This window comes from Babylonia areolata, chromosome 18 (genome assembly GCF_041734735.1).
Source record: "Babylonia areolata isolate BAREFJ2019XMU chromosome 18, ASM4173473v1, whole genome shotgun sequence".
Classification (NCBI taxonomy): Eukaryota; Metazoa; Mollusca; class Gastropoda; order Neogastropoda; family Buccinidae; genus Babylonia; species Babylonia areolata.
The window spans coordinates 7,882,077-7,901,090 of record NC_134893.1 but is presented as its reverse complement, the minus strand read 5'-3'; the positions used below and the strand labels follow the sequence as shown (position 1 = coordinate 7,901,090).

At 39.1% G+C, this 19,014-nt stretch overlaps 1 protein-coding gene across 6 annotated transcripts in view; it reads left to right on the top strand.

The window, feature by feature from the left end:
• The window catches only part of LOC143292413 (uncharacterized), a 48,410-nt gene that overhangs the window by 5,200 nt on the left and 24,196 nt on the right, over window positions 1-19,014 (top strand). For 2 of the 6 annotated variants that reach the window (XM_076602656.1, XM_076602655.1), the window contains exons 2-11: window positions 5,930-6,007; window positions 6,831-6,851; window positions 8,132-8,158; window positions 11,018-11,050; window positions 11,361-11,488; window positions 14,720-15,059; window positions 15,742-15,899; window positions 17,075-17,098; window positions 17,753-17,866; window positions 18,344-18,503. In XM_076602656.1, coding sequence (XP_076458771.1) covers window positions 5,930-6,007; window positions 6,831-6,851; window positions 8,132-8,158; window positions 11,018-11,050; window positions 11,361-11,488; window positions 14,720-15,059; window positions 15,742-15,899; window positions 17,075-17,098; window positions 17,753-17,866; window positions 18,344-18,503 — 1,083 coding nt within the window. The remainder of the gene's footprint in view (window positions 1-5,929; window positions 6,008-6,830; window positions 6,852-8,131; window positions 8,159-11,017; window positions 11,051-11,360; window positions 11,489-14,719; window positions 15,060-15,741; window positions 15,900-17,074; window positions 17,099-17,752; window positions 17,867-18,343; window positions 18,504-19,014) is intronic. The other 4 variants (XM_076602661.1, XM_076602660.1, XM_076602657.1 and 1 more) reach the window with 3 other exon arrangements.

The following is a 19,014-nucleotide window of genomic DNA, read 5'->3' as shown; positions in this document are numbered from 1 at the left end:
ACCCCAGCCCTCTCTATTTTAGGGGGTGGGGTTAGGGGGAGCTGCTGTTTGCATGCATTGCAGTATTCCAGCAGCTGTCAACATTGATCTCAAGTGGGGTGAGTCCTGTGACGCTGGGCAAAATGACTGTTGTTTGCTTTGGCTGCTGTCAAACACTGCCCCACCCTGACCTACTGGAGGTGTTGAACTTTTAGAGAGAAGCTGAGCATGCAGTGTAGTTCTTCACATTTTCATGGTTTTTCGCCTATTACTTAGTCTTTGAATTTTCTATCAGATCAAACTACCTTTTTCAGTTTTTGTATACTTTACATGGTCTTCATTCTGTTACTTCTTTAGTCCCCATGGCCCATCCGTCAAAGAAAAGGAAAAAAAAAGAAAAAAGAAAAAAAGCTGAATATAGCCATAATATTGGTGAGAATTATTGTATTGAAATTGTTGTATTATTTCCACTTTGCTAAATAGACAAAGAAAATGAGGTGCACTTTGTTCTATCCTGTTCTGTCATATGACTTAAAGTACAATACATACCACTGAAATTCTGTAAGCTCCACAGTCAGTTTAGATTGTCCTTATATATGGCATAGATTACACATGAACAAACGATAAGAAATTTATCTGTATGCATCATAAGCTATGATCCGAATCAAACTCTTACGTCATAGACTAGAGTGATTGAAATATGTTTCACTTGTGATGAAACGAATACATGACAAAACTGAGTTTAGTTAACTATGCATACATCATTACATGTGTTACTTATGTGTGAACACTTTGCTTCATGTGTGTGCATGTATATATACACATGTGTATGTTTGTATTATGTTTGCTTTAAAACAAACAACAAAAAACAAACAAAAAACGAAAACAATAACAAAAAAAAAAAAAAAAAAAGTGGACACATAAGGATTCTCAAATGAAAGTTGTTCCATGCATAATATTTTTTCATTTCTCTTCATCAGTGTGGATGGTTGACAGCCACATGCTTGAAAAAACTTTTTTTTTCTGTACATCGCATCCTTGACTTTTTTTTTTTTTTTATCTCTCCCATCTCTTTCTGTCTCCAATTGCTTAGTATTTTGCTTGCCTTTCTCAGTTTCTATTTATAGGGTCAGTCACTGAATCAGCCAACTCTCTCCATCCATCAGTCTACACACCCACCACCCATTCCACTTTTATTCGGGTTTCACTTTGTTCATTTGCTTCCTTGTAGTTTCTGCATCATGTTTGTGTCACTGAGTCAGTCTCTCTCCATCCTTGTCTCATAGTCTGCCTGCCTCCCACGTAGATGACAAACATTGCTGAGAGAGAGGGGAAAAGGGAGGTTCCATGTGGAGGAAGCTGCGCGGCCCTGCCGTGCTGTGCTTAGTCACTGTTCAGCTGACTTGTGATTCAGTATACATCATCGCTTCACTTGTGTTGTAGTACTTGTGACAGAAAGGGTGTCAACTTTTCATTGTGGAGCCTGACAAAGAACATTGTACTGTGTGTTATATTATATTCTGTGTGTTTCTGTTGTTGTCCACGATTGTTTACGAAGAGGTTTCATTAGCATTGTTTGTTTTTTGGTATGTGTTTTTTTTTTTCATGTTGTGCATACTTTGTCTGTTGTTTTTTTCAGAAATTATATAGATTTATTTCATTGAGTAGATAATTTGTTCTGATTGATGAAATTCAATCTTTTTTTTTTGTAAAATGTTTTCTGAATTGTGTTTTTTTGATCAGGAACAGACACTGAATGAACAGAATGTTTTAAGTGTGAATAAAAAAGTATTTGAAGCATGTGTCCACAGAGCAGACCACTAATAACTGTTTTAATGGACACACATGTGCACACTGTTTGAAACACAGATACACAATCACAGACACATGTAATGATGTATACACACTCATAGTCATACTCATACTCATACCCTCTTCCTCACACGCTCATGCAGTGACATACAGACACACACACACACACACACACACACACACACACACACACACACACACACCACACACACAGACCTATGCACATACACAGCACTTAGTCACATACTCTCATACATTCACAGAAAGGGAAAGTAATTGTCTTGGACAAACTAACTATGGCTTGGTTTTATTTTTGTTGTTACAACAAGAGAAATGTAATGGAACCTGTTTTTAGCCTGTGTGGAACTGTATTGAGGCATGCCACAAATCACGGCTCATTGACAAGGATAATGTGTTATGAAGTGTCTGGCATTATCGGTTCCATATCCACACATCCACTTCTTGTTACGGCCAGTGTGGTAGATGGCTGGCAAATGTCAGCACAATGGGAGGTTCTTTGTGTAACTGATTTTTGTATACAATGTACATACCTTAGAGGAAAAAGAAGAGGTTGTTCTAAATGGTGGGAGCAGTTTTATATAATATCCATGGACTAATTTATTTCGTAATCAGTTGCAGACTAATCTCGTTTGATCACTGATTCTTAAAAAAAAAAAAAAAAAAAAAAAAAAAAAAAAAAAAAATCTGTGAATTGTAAATTCTTTGGATTTTTTTTTTAATCAGTTGGAGCAGGTCTAATTGTTTTTGGCACAGAATTGGATCCTTCTAGTGCTTACAAAATGTGTTAAGAAATGTCGAGGTCAATGCTGGGACAGTTACAGATCATTTCTAATAAAACATATAATATATGTTGTCACATTTACAGAAGTCTGGGAGGGGGGTGGTGGGCTGTGAAAAGGTGGCAGAAAAACACATGACTTGTACTGGCAAATTTTCCACGGTTATGATGATGTTGATTTGCACTCTTTGTTTTCCTATGCACCTGTAAATGTCACTAGAAACTCTGCAGGAAAATTGTTTGTAATGCATGCCAGAACTAATAAGCGCAAATTCTCATTTTCTTTTAGAGTCGTTAACCCCTGGAATGCACTACCTCAATCAATTAAATTTGCAAAATCTGTGAATGAGTTCAAGAACCTGATTGACAAACTGTCCCAGCTAGAACTATTTTATGGCTATGATGAGTAGAAACCCCATTAGGTACGACCGACCTACGCAAAAACAGTCAATACCAAAACCAAGATGGGACAGATATTAGACCTTGCCCTCTAGGTGTAACCAGACACCGTCTCTACTACTACTACTACTACCACATGTACAGAGTTGTGGATTTTGCACTTAACTCAGAACTGGTAGGAAAGAGCTTAATCTTTCCAGAGTGCCAAGCAGTGTGAAACAAGATTTAAGGGCATTCTGTATTCTATGTGTTCAGATATCTGTGCTAAGTGTCTTCTTTCTGTTCTGATGTGTTCATGTGGAACAAGTCCTACTTTCATTTGTTAATCAGTTGTGAATAAAGACCAGCCTGTTTTGACATGTGTTTACTCAGCCCTTCAGGCAGCTTGTTTTTTTGTGTGTTTTTTTTGTTTGTTTTGTTTTTTTTGTAAGGGTTGTACATTTTTGGATGTGTCTGTTTCCACAATCCACTGAACATGGTACTTGTGGGATCTTTGTTGTGCATGTTTGATCTTCACTGCGTGTATTCACAGGAAGAGTGTTCAGGCATAGACAGAGAGAGAGAGAGAGATAGGATGTGTGACAAATTTTACTTTACTCCAAAGTGTCAAATTTATGACAAGATATTGAAAAGATTGTTTGACTGATAATTCCAAGAGGAGAGGTGGAAAAACATATTGAGGAACAGTCAGAACATTGTCATTGCTGAACATGCTTCAGCCTTTCCAGTTGGCTGGATTATAAGGCAAATGAAAGATTTTCTTTTTTTCATGGCACGAAAGTGACATGGAGTGTAACATTTCATGGTGGGGGATTATTGGGGTGTTTTTTTCTTTTGGCTCAATATTTACATCAGATTTGTTACCATTACCATCACAATATCAACTGAGAACTACCACAGGTACCACTGACTTTTCAGTTGAACTGCGGTTTCAGTGACTTAGAATGTGAGCCTGTGTCCCCAGTATCAGAACTTGCTCTTTCGACCACATGTATACAGCATGGTATTGTTTAGTGTTTACTTTTATATTGACACCATATTTGTTTAATACATTGTGTAAGTGTATATAAAATAGTGCATGGGTGCATACATGCTGGCAGGTGTGCGCGCGCACATGTTTGTGTTTTAAATAGTGGAAAGGGGATGTTATCAGACTTGCTTTGCTATGAATGAGTCATTTTGTTATAATGTTGCATGCCAGATTTTACTGTGTTTGCTTGTAATCTGTATCACAGACCTAAGCACACTTTGATTTCTTTTACTAAGTAAGATACTAAAGTTATTCTGATTCTGACAGGGGCATTGAAACAGTTGATAAAGTTATTCTGATCTGATTATGATAGAAGGCATTGAAACCATAGGTTTTAATATAACATCAGTAGTGACAGCAAGCAACAAATTTACACATTGTTCAAATTATTTATGTGAACAACAAATCACAGACTAGATGGCCATATTGTTGGAAAATAAAATGGAATTTTTAATTTTTAAAATTTTATAAACATTGTGTTTTTGTCTCACATTTATGGCAAACTTGGCCCCCTTCATTGCCAGAAAAACATGACTCAGGGCCTTTGCCAAGGAATTTTCAGTGAACATTACTTAGGGAAAGATAATTACCCCCCCCCCTCCATCGCTCTCCCCGCCCCCCCACTGGCGCCCCCTCCCTCCCCTCCCCCCTCCAAAATAAATCAGGCTACATTTTTTTTGTGAAAAGTATACAAACCTTATGTTTTCCTGAAAAGAAATTGACTAAGCTTTCTATTGAAAGCACTTTTGAAATTAAGGGATGATTTTGAGCTGGTTGTGAACAAATAAAATCCACCAAATGAAGTCCTGCCTCCTGGCAAGTCCAAGGTGTTTGTAACTGAACTAAGATAACTGTCAATGCTATCAAGACTACACACATTTTGGAGCAAAAAAAGGAAAGTGCTGCCATCAAAGCCCCTTATCCACACTCTTCCCCTTCTCCTTTCCCCCAATAGTCCCTTTCTAGCATGCTGTTGTTGTTGCAGATAGCCTTTTCCCTTTCCCACACCCACTTCCTAGGCCACGCCTCCACAATGCACACAGTCTTACATTTTACCACATGCTATGTGTATCTGTCAGTATGAAACTCAGCACACTTGTGTCTGCAGTATAATCTGATCATCACAATTGCTTCGCTTGCCTGAAACACTGCATAGGCTGCTTGCTGTTGTCTACTGTGAATGCACTTGTTGGCTTCAGTCTCTGATTGGGTTGGCAGTTGGTCAACACCTCGAGCCACAGATCATGTCATATGCGGTGTCAGGACTGTATTCATGTTTATTCATGACAGAAATTTATATAGTTTTCTTCTGGGTTTGGCAACAGTTAGAACGCTATTTCCATATCTGGCCGAAGGGGAAAATTCAGTATAGCCCAATGATGGGTTAACCTGTCATGTAGGCAGTATGGGTGCAACTACAATATGACAGGTTAAATGGACGGGCGCAATAGCTGAGTGGTTAAAGTGTTGGACTGTCAATCTGCGGGTCCCGAGTTCGAATCACGGTGACGGCGCCTGGTGGGTGAAGGGTGGAGATTTTTACGATCTCCCAGGTCAACATATGTGCAGACCTGCTAGTGCCTGAACCCCCTTCGTCTGTATATGCAAACAGAAGATCAAATACGCACGTTAAAGATTCTGTAATCCATGTCAGCGTTTGATGGGTTATGGAAACAAGAACATACCCAGCATGCCCACCCCCGAAAACGGAGTATGGCTGCCTACATGGCGGGGTAAAAACGGTCATACACGTAAAAGCCCACTTGTGTGATACGAGTGAACGCAGAAGAAGAAGAAGAAGAAGAAGAAGACAGGTTAAATGGTAATTTTGGCAGTGAACAAATAAACATTTCTTAATGACATAGTGAAGTTGTATTGAGTGTCTCAGACAGCTGTTGATTTTGTTCCAGAACATACAGTCGCACCAGATTTAGCCCTGTCCTGACCAGTTCCTTTGATGATACTGAAAAGTTGGAAAGCTTTGAAATGTGAGTAACCTCATAGTAATTTTGACTAGTTTTACTTGCAAATGTTTGTGAAAATGTTGTCATTAAAAACATTGATAGATGTAATTTCAAAGTTTTGCTTTGACTTAGTTGTGATGGTTGAAATCAAATGATTATAATATATATATATTAGATATGTATATATTTTTGGTTGAACTTTGTTTTTGAATTCTGTAATTATTGGTTAGTATTTTGATATCTTTCCAAATATTTCTTCAGAGCATGATTATAATCCTTGCACAAAGTTCATCTCAAAGAATATTTTTAATTGTTTAAAATATATTTTATGATTAATTTTGTACGTAGCAAATGCACATGATTTTTGTTTCATTATGATTTATGTATTTCTTTGTGTATTTCTTTCCGGAAATGTGAATATGTTTTTATAAAAAGTGTTATGTAACTTTGTACAATTTTCCAAGAACTTGTTGCATCTGTATTTCACCTTGTGTGGCATGTGAATGTTTGTGGCACAGTTTATTTCATTATTCTATAAATAACAGTTATTGTTTCAGGATGTCTGTGTGACTGTCTTGGCTTAGAAATGTTTGATGGAAATGGTTGTGTATGCACTTTTGTTTGGATGCTTAACTTTTGTTGATATCCAGCATATCCTTATAGCTCAAACTGAAAGGTTTGATTGTGACTACTCAGGATGCACTTTGTTTTGCTGAATTTTGCTTGTACCAAAATTAACTGATAAGTATAAGATTGATGAGATACAGTTATGATGTACCATTGTTTCTGTAATATAGATAATATAACCACCACAGTAGCTGGTAATATGATATACCTTTCCTTTCAGATCACAAGTCACTTCTGGCATGTAGGTTACACCTTCTGATCCAACTCATTCTTTCACTAACCAATGTGGTTTACCATTTCAATTGGAAGTAACTGCACTACCCGTTGCATTCTGGAAAGTCTTGTGTTCAGTTCGTATTGTTTGTTTATTCCTGTCTTGAAAATACATACTGATATCAACTGTTAGCTTTACTCTCTGTATCCATTTTTATTTATTTATTTAATTTTTTTGGTGAAGTGTTTTTGAAAACTGTACACAACTTTGTTTACAGGGCTGTGTTGGGAGGGTGAGTGGGAGGGAGGGAGAGAGACTGAACAGTTACTCAAAATAATTGGTCTGATGTTACCCGAGAAGAAAACAGTTATGCTCATTACTTTTTTTTGTTCCTGCTTGTTTTGCTGGTTGACTACTTGAAACTGCTTGTGGTATTGATGCACTGGTTCAGTTGTTTTGTGGGAGTCTTGCTGTTCTTCTGGGATTGTTGCGCTGGTTCAGTTGTTTTGTTGGAATCTCGCACTTGTCTTGGGTTGTTGCACTGTTTAAATTGTGTTGTGTGAATCTTGCACTTTTTCTGGGATTGTTGCACTGGTTAAATTGTTGTGTGAATCTTGCACTTTTTCTGGGATTGCTGCACTGGTTAAATTATTGTGTGAATCTTGCACTTCTTCTGGGATTGTTGCACTGGTTAAATTGTTGTGTGAATCTTGCACTTCTTCTGGGATTGTTGCACTGGTTAAATTGTTGTGTGAATCTTGCACTTTTTCTGGGATTGTTGCACTGGTTAAATTGTTGTGTGAATCTTGCACTTTTTCTGGGATTGCTGCACTGGTTAAATTGTTGTGTGAATCTTGCACTTCTTCCATCCTTGTTTCTCCTTCTGCTGTCCGATAGACTTTGTATAGGTGTCACTTCCAGTGGTCTTTGATTTTTTTGAAATCACTTGCCATTCACCCCTAACTGTTTAACCTTTGTATCCATTATAATTAAGAATATTTTGACACATTCCTGCTTTTTGACCATTGTAGTTGATATAAGCAATAAAAGCAAAACCTTATGTCTGGTGTATCTTTGCTGTCCAACCATTGTAGTCATCAAAATAGCAATGAAGACCTTACTAACAAGTATGTGGAAGCATTTGATTTTGTGAATTCCCCTGATGTGTGCGGTTTTTTTTTGTTGGTTTTTTTTTTCTCCAGTGAATGATGATGTTCAGTATCATCTGCTCTCTTTTGATACTCTTTGTCTGATCATTATTGTTGTGGTAAAAAATGAGGTCACCCTAATTACATATATTTTTACAGTGGGAAAGTATTGGAAGCCCAGCTCCAGTGAGATTTGGCAAAGTATTTTTTTTATATTTCGTCTGGCATGTTGAAAGTGGCTGAGGAACTTGTCTGCATACTGCAATTTCTCAGCTGACTTTAGAGGAATCTTTTTAATGCAAACTGTTCAACTGAAAATGCGCACTTTTGACCTAGAAGCCTACAGACTGTTTAAATATTCTATTTTTTTTTTCATCCGCTTTTTTGGGCTACAAATCCCATGTTCATTCATATAGTCGGCAGCCATTTTTCTTTTTGGGCGGGGGTGTATACTGGATATGTTCCATCACACACTGAACATCTACATGGATTCGGGGATCTTTGATGTCTGTGATTGATCTTCAGCCTATGTTTACATTTGCATGAGAGTGTTATGGCAAGGGCTGCACACATGAATGCTGACCTGGGAGATCAGAAGAAAACAAATCGCTACCCGTATGATTAACTCTCTGCATTCCAACACGCTGTAACAACTTGGTGATCAAGTCTGTCTCTTCAGAATTACTTCTGTGCGGTGCTGATTTTCTATCCTATCACTCTGTCTTATATTAAAGGCATGATTCAGTTAAGAATGTATGTAATATTTTCAAGGTGTTCATGAGCAGGCGAGCATATTGCATGTTTTGAAGTATTGAAATGTGGGTGAGGAGGTAGCAAGTGGGGACACCTATAAAATGTCATTACAGAATCTGTGCTTGGTGAAAAGAAAACAACACACTTGCACATGTAAGTTTGTGCCTGCCTATGTGTGTGTATGTGTTAGGGTAGCTGTTACTTACACATGTATGTTAAAATGTATGTATGCAGTGTGTGTGTGTGTGTGTGTGTGTGTGTGTGTGTGTGTAGTCACATTTTGGTGTGTGCATGTAACATAGATATAATGTTTTATGTTTAACAAAAGCGTTTTTGTAAAGCACCTAGAGCAGATTTCTGGATAGTGTGCTATATAAGTATCCATTATTATTATTATTACATTAGTTTGGTAGACTGAGGGAGAGAGAGTACCCAAAGAAAAAAATGTTTACATTATTTGGTTTCAGCGTCTTGTGAATTTGATTGAGGAGATTCTACATGTTCATTATTGCTTTTGCTTACATCTGTGATACCCCTTTCCTAACTTAATTCACCACCTCTGTTTCCGTCTTTTTGCCTTCAAACAAACAGGTAAATCTAACAAAAATGACAATGATGATGACAATGATGTTAATAATGCTTCTTCTAGTGTATGTTACTGGTGGTGATGGTTCTTTTTCTGCTACTACAATGAAGATCTGTTGTTTTTTTTGAAGATTATGAATATGCATTTTATTTTCAGCTAGGAGAAAAGCTGCTGCTCTTGCGTATTGCTATTAATTATAATGATGGTGCTGTTACTGTTGCTTCAGATACTCAAAAATTATATCTCATAAAACTTTTTTTTTAAAATTTGCATATATGTTAATTTTAGTGACAGAATTACACTGTTAAAAGTTTAAATCACATAAAATCATATCAGGCATCTGCTAATTCTAGTGCTATGTGTATGTATGTATGTATGTATGTGTAAGTGTGTGTGTGTATGTATGTATGTATGTATATGTAAGTGTGTGTGTGTGTGTGTGTGTGTGTTACTGTATTTTTGTTTGTTAGTGTGTGTCAGAGTGAGTGTGTGTGTGTGTGTGTGTGTGTTTGAGAGAGAGAGAGAGAGCGAGGGGGGGGGGGGAGAGAGAGAGATTTTGGTCAGTACGAGGAGAGAAACAATCTTGCTTTTCTTGAAAGAGCAGATTTTGCGTGTAAAATTTGAAGCCTCACTTGTTTGTTTTTTAAATAAATTATTTTGATGCAGACCATATCTTTTGGGTCAGTGTTAATGAAACATATATTATTGAGAATTTCACTGTGTTTTTTTCCTAGGGTGTGGTGATAGGGCTGCTTAAACTGCGTTATTAGTATGCACATGCTATATGTTTCTGATGGCTTGTACAAATTCTCCTCCCTGTTCTGTTCTTGCACACAACACTATCTGTCCTTGCATGTGCAGCTTGCATTTACTGCAGTTTTCAAATTTGACAAATTTAGTTATGTTTATTTTTTCCCCCAGTGTTTTACCATGCGGTTCATTGAAAATGTCTTAGAGTTTAAATGTTTTAGTGACTGCTCTCAGAACAATTATTGCTTTGTACTACATTCAGTTTGATTGTGTGTGTGTGTGTGTGTGTGTGTGTGTGTGTGTGTTGAATACTTCATAATCGGCTCGACTTTGTAAAAAGGGTTGGAGCATTCTTAGGTTTTCGTTCCGTGCCTAATGCTAGACTGATGCAGTCTATACCATGTACAGCACAGGCCATATGGTATACTGCTTACCAACGTGTACAATGTTTATAAAGTGAGTCGTTTTTTTCAGCACTAAATTCTAATGTATTTGCTTTTCATTTTTTTCTTTTTTTAAACAGAATTTTTCAGTCTTTTATGACACAGAGTTCGCTTCTGTTTAATTGGAGACTATACCTCTGCATTGATGTGATTTTTGTTGTTGTTGTTGCTTTTAATGTTAGGAAGGATTATGATTTGTATAACCATCATTTTTCTGCATGATTTGATCGCTTGCATTAGGTGTGCAGCAATGTCATGTTTTGTGTTGTTGTTTGAATCAGAAACCCATTCCATCATTAAATGTAGGACTCCATTTGCAAGGAAGTTTTCTGTCAAGGTATACAAAGTAATTCAGTCATCATGTTTCACATTTTTTAAGAAGTGCTTGCTAAAGATTTTTTGCTTTTTGCTGAACATCTGTGTTCGTTGCTCATATATATATTGTTATAAGTTATCTGAATGTTTGGTATTTATATGCTGAAATTCTTGTTGTATTTGTTTGTGCTTTTACAGATTGCCTAAAACTGACTACACATATGCAAGATCGTAAGTAAAATAATAGATATGAGTGTTTTAGTGAGTGCATCTGTCTGTCTGTCTGTCTGTCTGTCTCTCTTTTCACTGTTTCATTTCTCTTTTGTTTCTAATTGCGTATGTCATGTGCAAATGTGCATTCATGACACTTAGAAGGGGATGTGCGTTTATGTACGAATACATTTTTATGAAATAAGATGTCTGTCTGAAGGGGAAAATGACAAACATACCCACTCACGTGTGCAGGCACAGATGGTATGAAAATGAAAACAGGCAGGAATATCCCCAGCTACCAACTGTTTGTTTTCTTCATTTTTTCCAGGGGCAGTTACAGCCCACGGCATCTGCATGACAAGTACACAACCCCGAATATGTCTCGGCGTGGCCTTCATAAATTTGTGACGCCTCCAGTCTCACTTCTGCAGGACTCTGATTCAGAGTCGTCCGTAGGTAAGGACAGTGTGGAAGGCTGTTGATAGGGCATTACTAAAAAAGTAACAAAAACGGTGAAAAAAACCCAGCAAAATAAACAACAGCACAACCACCTCCTTCAGAAGCAATAACACTTCTTCTTCTTCTGCGTTCACTCGTATGCACACGAGTGGGCTTTTACGTGTATGACCGTTTTTACCCTGCCATGTAGGCAGCCATACTCCGTTTTCGGGGGTGTGCATGCTGGGTATGTTCTTGTTTCCATAACCCACCGAATGCTGACATGGATTACAGGATCTTTAACGTGCGTATTTGATCTTCTGCTTGCATATACACATGAAGGGGGTTCAGGCACTAGCAGGTCTGCACATATGTTGACCTGGGAGATCGTAAAAATCTCCACTCTTTACCCACCAGGCGCCGTCACCGTGATTCGAACCCGGGACCCTCAGATCGAAAGTCCAACGCTTTAACCATTCGGCTGTGGCGCCCGTCGAAGCAATAACACTCAGAGCAAGACTTTGGTCAATGGCAAAATAAAGGAAAGGGAAACAAAGTATTTAATACTTATGTTTCCATAACTGGATAGCTGGCTGTGAATGTTATTCCCTGGTTTATCACACTGAGGCTGGGGAAGTGGGTGGATGGGTGGTGGGGCAGAGTGAGGCTGGGCTTTGGGGAAGGAGGGCTGGTGGTGTGGGGAAGGGGGAGGTTCAGTTGCAAAGCCCCATTAGCCAATTACAAGGCCACTGAATGTGCTCATTGGGGTGAGAAGATTGTGGGGTGAGAAGATTGTGGGGTGAGAAGATTGTGGGGTGAGAAGATTGTGGAGATTGTGGGGTGAGAAGATTGTGGAGATTGTGGGGTGAGAAGATTGTGGAGATTGTGGGGTGAGAAGATTGTGGGGTGAGAAGATTGTGGAGATTGTGGGGTGAGAAGATTGTGGGGTGAGAAGATTGTGGAGATTGTGGGGTGAGAAGATTGTGGAGATTGTGGGGTGAGAAGATTGTGGGTGTGGGGTGAGAACGTTGTGGGGTGAGAAGATTGTGGAGATTGTGGGGGGTGAGAAGATTGTGGGGTGTGAAAGATTGTGGAGATTGTGGGGGGGTGGGGGGAGAAGATTGTGGGTGAGAAGATTGGGGGAGTGGGGTGATGAAGATTGTGGAGTGTGGGAGAATTGGGAGATTGTGGGTGAGAAGATTGTGGAGATTGTGGGGTGAGAAGATTGTGGGTGAGAAGATTGGTGGGTGAGAAGATTGTGAGATTGTGGGGAGGTGGAGATGTAGAGATTGTGGGGTGAGAAGATTGTGGGTGAGAGATTGTGGGGTGAGAAGATTGTGGAGTTGGGGGGGTGAGAAGATTGTGGGGTGTGAAGATTGTGGAGATTGTGGGGGGGGGGGGTGAGAAGTGTGGGTGAGAAGATTGGGGGATTGTGGGGTGAGAAGATTGTGGAGATTGTGGGGTGAGAAGATTGTGGAGATTGTGGGGTGAGAAGATTGGGAGATTGTGGGGTGAGAAGATTGGGGAATTGTGGGGTGAGAATTGCGGGGTGAGAAGATTGTGGGGTGAGAAGATTGCGGGGGGTGAGAAGATTGCGGGGTGAGAAGATTGTGGGGTGAGAAGATTGTGGAGATTGTGGGGGGTGAGAAGATTGTGGAGATTGTGGGGGGGTGAGAAGATTGTGGGGTGAGAAGATTGTGGAGATTGTGGGGTGAGAAGATTGTGGAGATTGTGGGGTGAGAAGATTGTGGGGTGAGAAGATTGCGGGGTGAGAAGATTGTAGAGATTGTGGGGTGAGAAGATTGTGGGTATTGCCATTAAAAAAAAAAAAATTGTTTATTTATATATTTATTTTTGTTTTGCAAGCAGTTTGCTGCTCTTTCCCACCTCATTGAGATTTTTATCCCATCCTCTGGGAGCTGAAGATTACTTCTGTTAAGGTCTCTGTGAAAATTAAATAGTGATTTTCTTTTATGAATTAGTACTTATTAATGTTAATAGAAACTTTTCACAAGAACATAGAAAACCTTTTGTAAATAATATAGGTGGATCAACAACTTTTGTTTTATTCTGATAATAATAATAGTCATTCCTCAGGTGAACTTTTTTTTTATGATTTAGCAGTAAGAACATGTTGTTTTTTTCTGTGTGGATGAAATGCAGCTTTGATTATTATAATCAGATGAATGAAATGTTTGCCTTCCCTTCTGAACTCGGTCTCATTCGAGTGGAAACCCATGAGACACAGGGAAAAGCAGGAGTGTTGTTCAGCCACAAACTGTAGCTATCAGGAAGCTTGAACTGAACCAGTGTGATGACATTTCCTCTTTCACTTGACCCCTCTCACACTTAACTTGAAATGGTGTGTGTGTGTGTGTGTGTGTGTGTGTGTGCGAATGCCAGCTGGATGTATGGTTTGTGTGTGTGTGTGTGTGTGTGTGTGTGTGTGTGCGAATGCCAGCTGGATGTATGGTTTGTATATAAGCAAGGTTACTTTAATGAAAGCGAATCAAGTTTCAGTTTCAAAGACATGTCAGAGCGGGCAGACTAATCCATATACACTGCTCCATATCTGCTAAAAAAAAAAAAAAAATAAAAAAAAGAAAAAAAAAAAGGAAAGAAAAAAGAATAAAGAGTGGATGCCTTACCTATGAATATACCCAGCACACTGTACTGGTCAGGCTTGTTAGCCAACCCTAGGTTGACCACCAATGAATAATGAATGAACAAACATGAAAAAAGATTTAGGGTTTGGGGGGGACACTTCCAGCAGCTGAAAATCAGTTGTGAAACAAAACGCTCAATTTTTCACAGAGAGAGAGAGAGAGAGAGAGAGAGAGAGAAACAAAACAAACAACAGTATTGTTCCTTTGGCATTGTATTGAAGTATAGCAAAAAATATTCCTGTTTTTCTCTCCTGGTGAAGCAGAACAGGAACTGCCAGTCAAGCATTTAGATACAAATCACCCATTCACTGGGTAAGTGAAAATGTAGAGATAAGCCCGAGCCATTGTCACTGATGGTTGTATATTCACAAACTCAGACGTTTATGCATGAACAACATGTACAGAAACAGTGCACATGATAAGTCACACAAACATCAAGGAATTTTTTTTTTCCTTCTCATTTTGTATGTGTGTGAGTGCTTGCTTGCTTGCTTGTGACCAGTTCATATCTGTAGGTTTTTTTTGAGTTTGCATTACACAAGACTTTTGATACACTCTGCACCTGCTCTGTTGATCTCACCAGCTGTGGAAAGCCAGTCATCACACCAGAGGGTGGTCACTCGGCCAGGGATGATCCTGCGCTCAGGCATCCGGCTGAGGAAGAAAGAGCTGCTGCTGGCGGAGCAAGAGGAGGAAGCCCGCCTCAGGAGCTCCTCAGGGCTGTTGACAAACAGCGCACAGGCCGTCGAGGCGACTCCCTCTGGTGTGCTGGGTCTGAGGCAGAGGACGACGGCCCACCCCGCCCATGAATCCAAACACACCACCACCACAGTCACCACCACGAGGAAATACCTGGTGGCGGAGGATAGCGACGACCAGAATGAGGATTACATTGATTCTGGAGTTGCTGAGTACAGTAAAAGGTGAGTGGTGCATGAGGACTATATTGATTCCAGAGTTGCTGAGTATGGTAAAAGGTGAGTGGTGCATGAGGACTATATTCATTCCAGAGTTGCTGAGTACAGTAAAAGGTGAGTGGTGCCATGGGTCTTCCTGAGACTGACGGATGGCTGTCGCATCATCGTATTCATCATTGAGTTGTCCCAGTTAATGATGATAATAACAATGATATTGCAGATGAAAGCTCACTCTTCCCAGACAGGGAGCTTGTGTTGTTCACAATAAAAGTTATATATACATTTATGTGCACACAGATTCAATAATCATTTGACACACAATATGCAAACAAGTGTGCACACATACACGCAAACACACACACTCTCTCTCTCTCTCTGTAACTGTCATTCTCTAACTGGCTGTCACTCTTTCATGCTCTTGCTCACCCTTCCTCTCTCTCTGACAGCAGAAGTGAAGAAGCACACCAGTCACGAAGAACCCCAGTTTTGATGATAGTGATTCTTGTCAGAGATGTCAGCATGCATCTCAGTGCGTTTGGATCGATGGGCAAGACATTCTTCCAAGAATGTTTGAAGACGTTATCTTCCACTGTTGTATTGTTACACTGTAATTATATGTTTGCTTGAGCAAGAAAATGATTTTGTTTAGCTTCTGAAACCTGTTGGTCTTTTGTCCATGTGTTGTCAGTTCACAAGCCAGGTCAGGAGCATGGCACAGCAGTGAGACAATAGAAGAAGAAGAAGAAGAAAGACGGCTGAGAAGGAAGCAGACACAAAGTGAACACGAAAGCTGGTTGTCAGATGCACACCAGAAAGAAGATGGTGTACGACTGAGTTATCTGTATGGTAAGAATCTTCTGACCGATTTAGCTGTGTTCACCAACTTGTTGGTGGACATTTTTCCCCCTTACAGTCTCTGTCTCTGTATCTGTCTCTCTCACTCTCTCTTCCTTTCTGTCTTTCTTTCTCACCCCCACCCTCTATCTCTCATCCTATCATTGAATTTTATTTCATTGCTTAATATTCTCTTGAGAAAAGAAAGTTTGTGATTCAATAGTCCTGTGTTTATGGAATGAAAGACTATCAGTTTTTTTTGTGTGTGTTTCTTTTGTTTTTCATTTGAACTGGACATTTTGCATTTGTGGAATGATTCATGGACCAGCGCATCTGGGGAGTTTTGTTTGTGGGATGATTCATGGACTGGTGCAGTTGGAGAGTTTTGTTTGTGGAATGATTCATGGACCAGCACATCTGGGGAATTTTGTTTGTGGAATGATTCATGGACCAGCGCATCTGGGGAGTTTTGTTTGTGGAATGATTTATGGACCAGCGCATCTGGGGAGTTTTGTTTGTGGAATGATTCATGGACCAGCTCATCTGGAGAGTTTTGTTTGTGGAATGATTCATGGACCAGCTCATCTGGAGAGTTTTGTTTGTGGAATGATTTATTGACCAGCGCATCTGGGGAGTTTTGTTTGTGGAATGATTATGGACCAGTGCAATTGGAGAGTTTTGTTTGTGGAATGATTCATGGACCAGCGCATCTTGGGAGTTTTATTTGTGGAATGATTCATGGACCAGCGCATCTTGGGAGTTTTATTTGTGGAATGATTCATGGACCAGCTCATCTGGAGAGTTTTGGGAGACATGCATTTGTTTTAGAATGTAAATGGTGTATCTGTAAATGCCATATTGGGATCCAAACAGTTGATAGAATGATATGAAGTTTGCACTTCACCTGACAGTTCATTACTGAATACATGTGTGTGGCATATTGTTGATGGATAAAGAATTTACATTCATTCTTGTCCAGTGTAAGAACTGTTTACACTAAGAAAATTCATATGTTTTCTTTTCTGAATCAAATTAAACAAAGAACAGGTGACCCATTTACTTCTTTGTTTTCCTGGAATGTGTTCATTCTTTGTCAGATATTTACAGTTCTGAGTTATGAATATAAAACATTGCTAACTATTGCTTCAGTGTGTTTCAGTGATTAATCTGTTAAAGGTTTATTGCAGGTATGGATCAAACAGATGTCTCAGGTAGGTGATGACCTTTGTGTCGCTTGAAAAAAAAAAAAGACTCCTTTGTTAACTTCATTAGGACATTCATATTGTCATGTACTTTGAAACAATGACTGTAAGGAAACACAATACAGTGTGCTTTTTGTTCCCTTTTCCTCTCAGTTTATGCACAGAGTTGTAACATGTACAGACTTGCCCACACATGCGCCTGAACCATCCCCTTTCCTCTCAGTTTATGCACAGAGTTGTAACATGTGCAGACTTGCCCACACATGCGCCTGAACCTTTGCAAATGTTCAGTTATCTCACCCACGTTTTTTTTTTTTTTGTTTTTTTTTTTCACAGACTTCCTCCATTTGTCTGGTTTATAGACTTGGCAGTCATCTTCTGTGTTAATTGCTGTACCTTTTGTTACCTAATGTGGATTCTAATGTTCTTAATACTAATGAAGTGAAAGCAAGTCAGTAAAAAGCATACAGTTTAAAAAATTGTCTTTGTTCCTGTTTTTCAGCTGTTTAATAATAATAATGATAATAATGACATTTATATAGCGCTGAATGAATAATAATAATGATAATAATGACATTTATATAGCGCTGAATCTTTTGCTGAGACAAATCGAAGCACTTTTGCACTAGTCATTCACACGCATTTCATTTATGCCTGTTTTAGACACAGAAGACATCGACATGGAAACATCTTACAGCAAAGGGGGGCTGGCTACAAGGAGAGGAATACTCTCCAGCTTTTTCTTCTTCATGACCACAGTAGTCACCACAACCACAGGTGGGTGGGTCTTTTATATTGTAATGTATCGTATCATATGACTTTTTGTCACAACAGATTTCTCCACAGTTCTGTGCCTCTTTTTGTGCAAGCTTTAAAAAAAAAAATTATTTGATTTTTTTTTTTGTACACTATTAAATGTAGACATCTGTACAGAATTTTGCCAGGGACAAGCTTTTAGTTGGAATGGGTTCTTTCACATGCGTGAAGTGCATGCTGCACACGAGACTTTGACATGTGGAACTTGTCCAAATTTACTGTTATTATACACCCATATCATTGATGGTCACTTGCACACATGCGCGCACACACATAAACACACATGCACACACACACGCACACGCACGCATGCACGCACGCACATGCTCTCTCTCTCTCTCTCTCTCTGTCTCCCCACCCCTTCTCCCTCCCTCCCCATAAGAACATGAGATTATGGAAAGTTAAACTAATGGACAAGAATTTATCATTGTTTTGCAGAGTACACATACTATGCAGCAAAGACAGTAACCACACCGTTCTGGACCTACCTACTGGGCCCTGTTTACCACAGGGGCGCACGGATGGTCAGCTGGATGGATGAAAAAGTCTGCACAGTGATCAGCTATTTTGTTCTTATTGACACCTGGGTGCTGAGCAGGTAATGATGATAGATCGTTATTGCAGAGTTTACAGGATGCAAGAAATAATCTTTTTGTCTTCTTTTAGGGGGTGGCAAAGTTAGGCTTGTTTCTTAAAGGTACTGAAAAACCTGTGAATTAGTATTTGCGTTTAATGTGCAGCCATTGGGAAACAAATATATCAGGTATTTTTTCATATATATGTTAGCTTTGGTTTTTGAGAAATAAGGGTTGGATCTTTTTTGTTACTTTGCATTGATACCAGGCAATTTTTTTGGGATTTGCAGAATTGGTAACATGTACATTTGATTGTATTATCTGAGATTTGTCCAAGGACTTCCCTGTTAAAAAAAGTATTATATGAAGAATTTTTTTTAATGTTGTGTTTAACTTTGAGGTACTGTTGGTAATGTTGACTGAAATGTTCATGAGTGGCATGAAAGTACTTAGTTGTGCCCAAATCATTGTTCACATTCTCGCTTTAATGGGTATGTGTGAATGTGAAATATATTTTAACACAAAAGTTTGTGT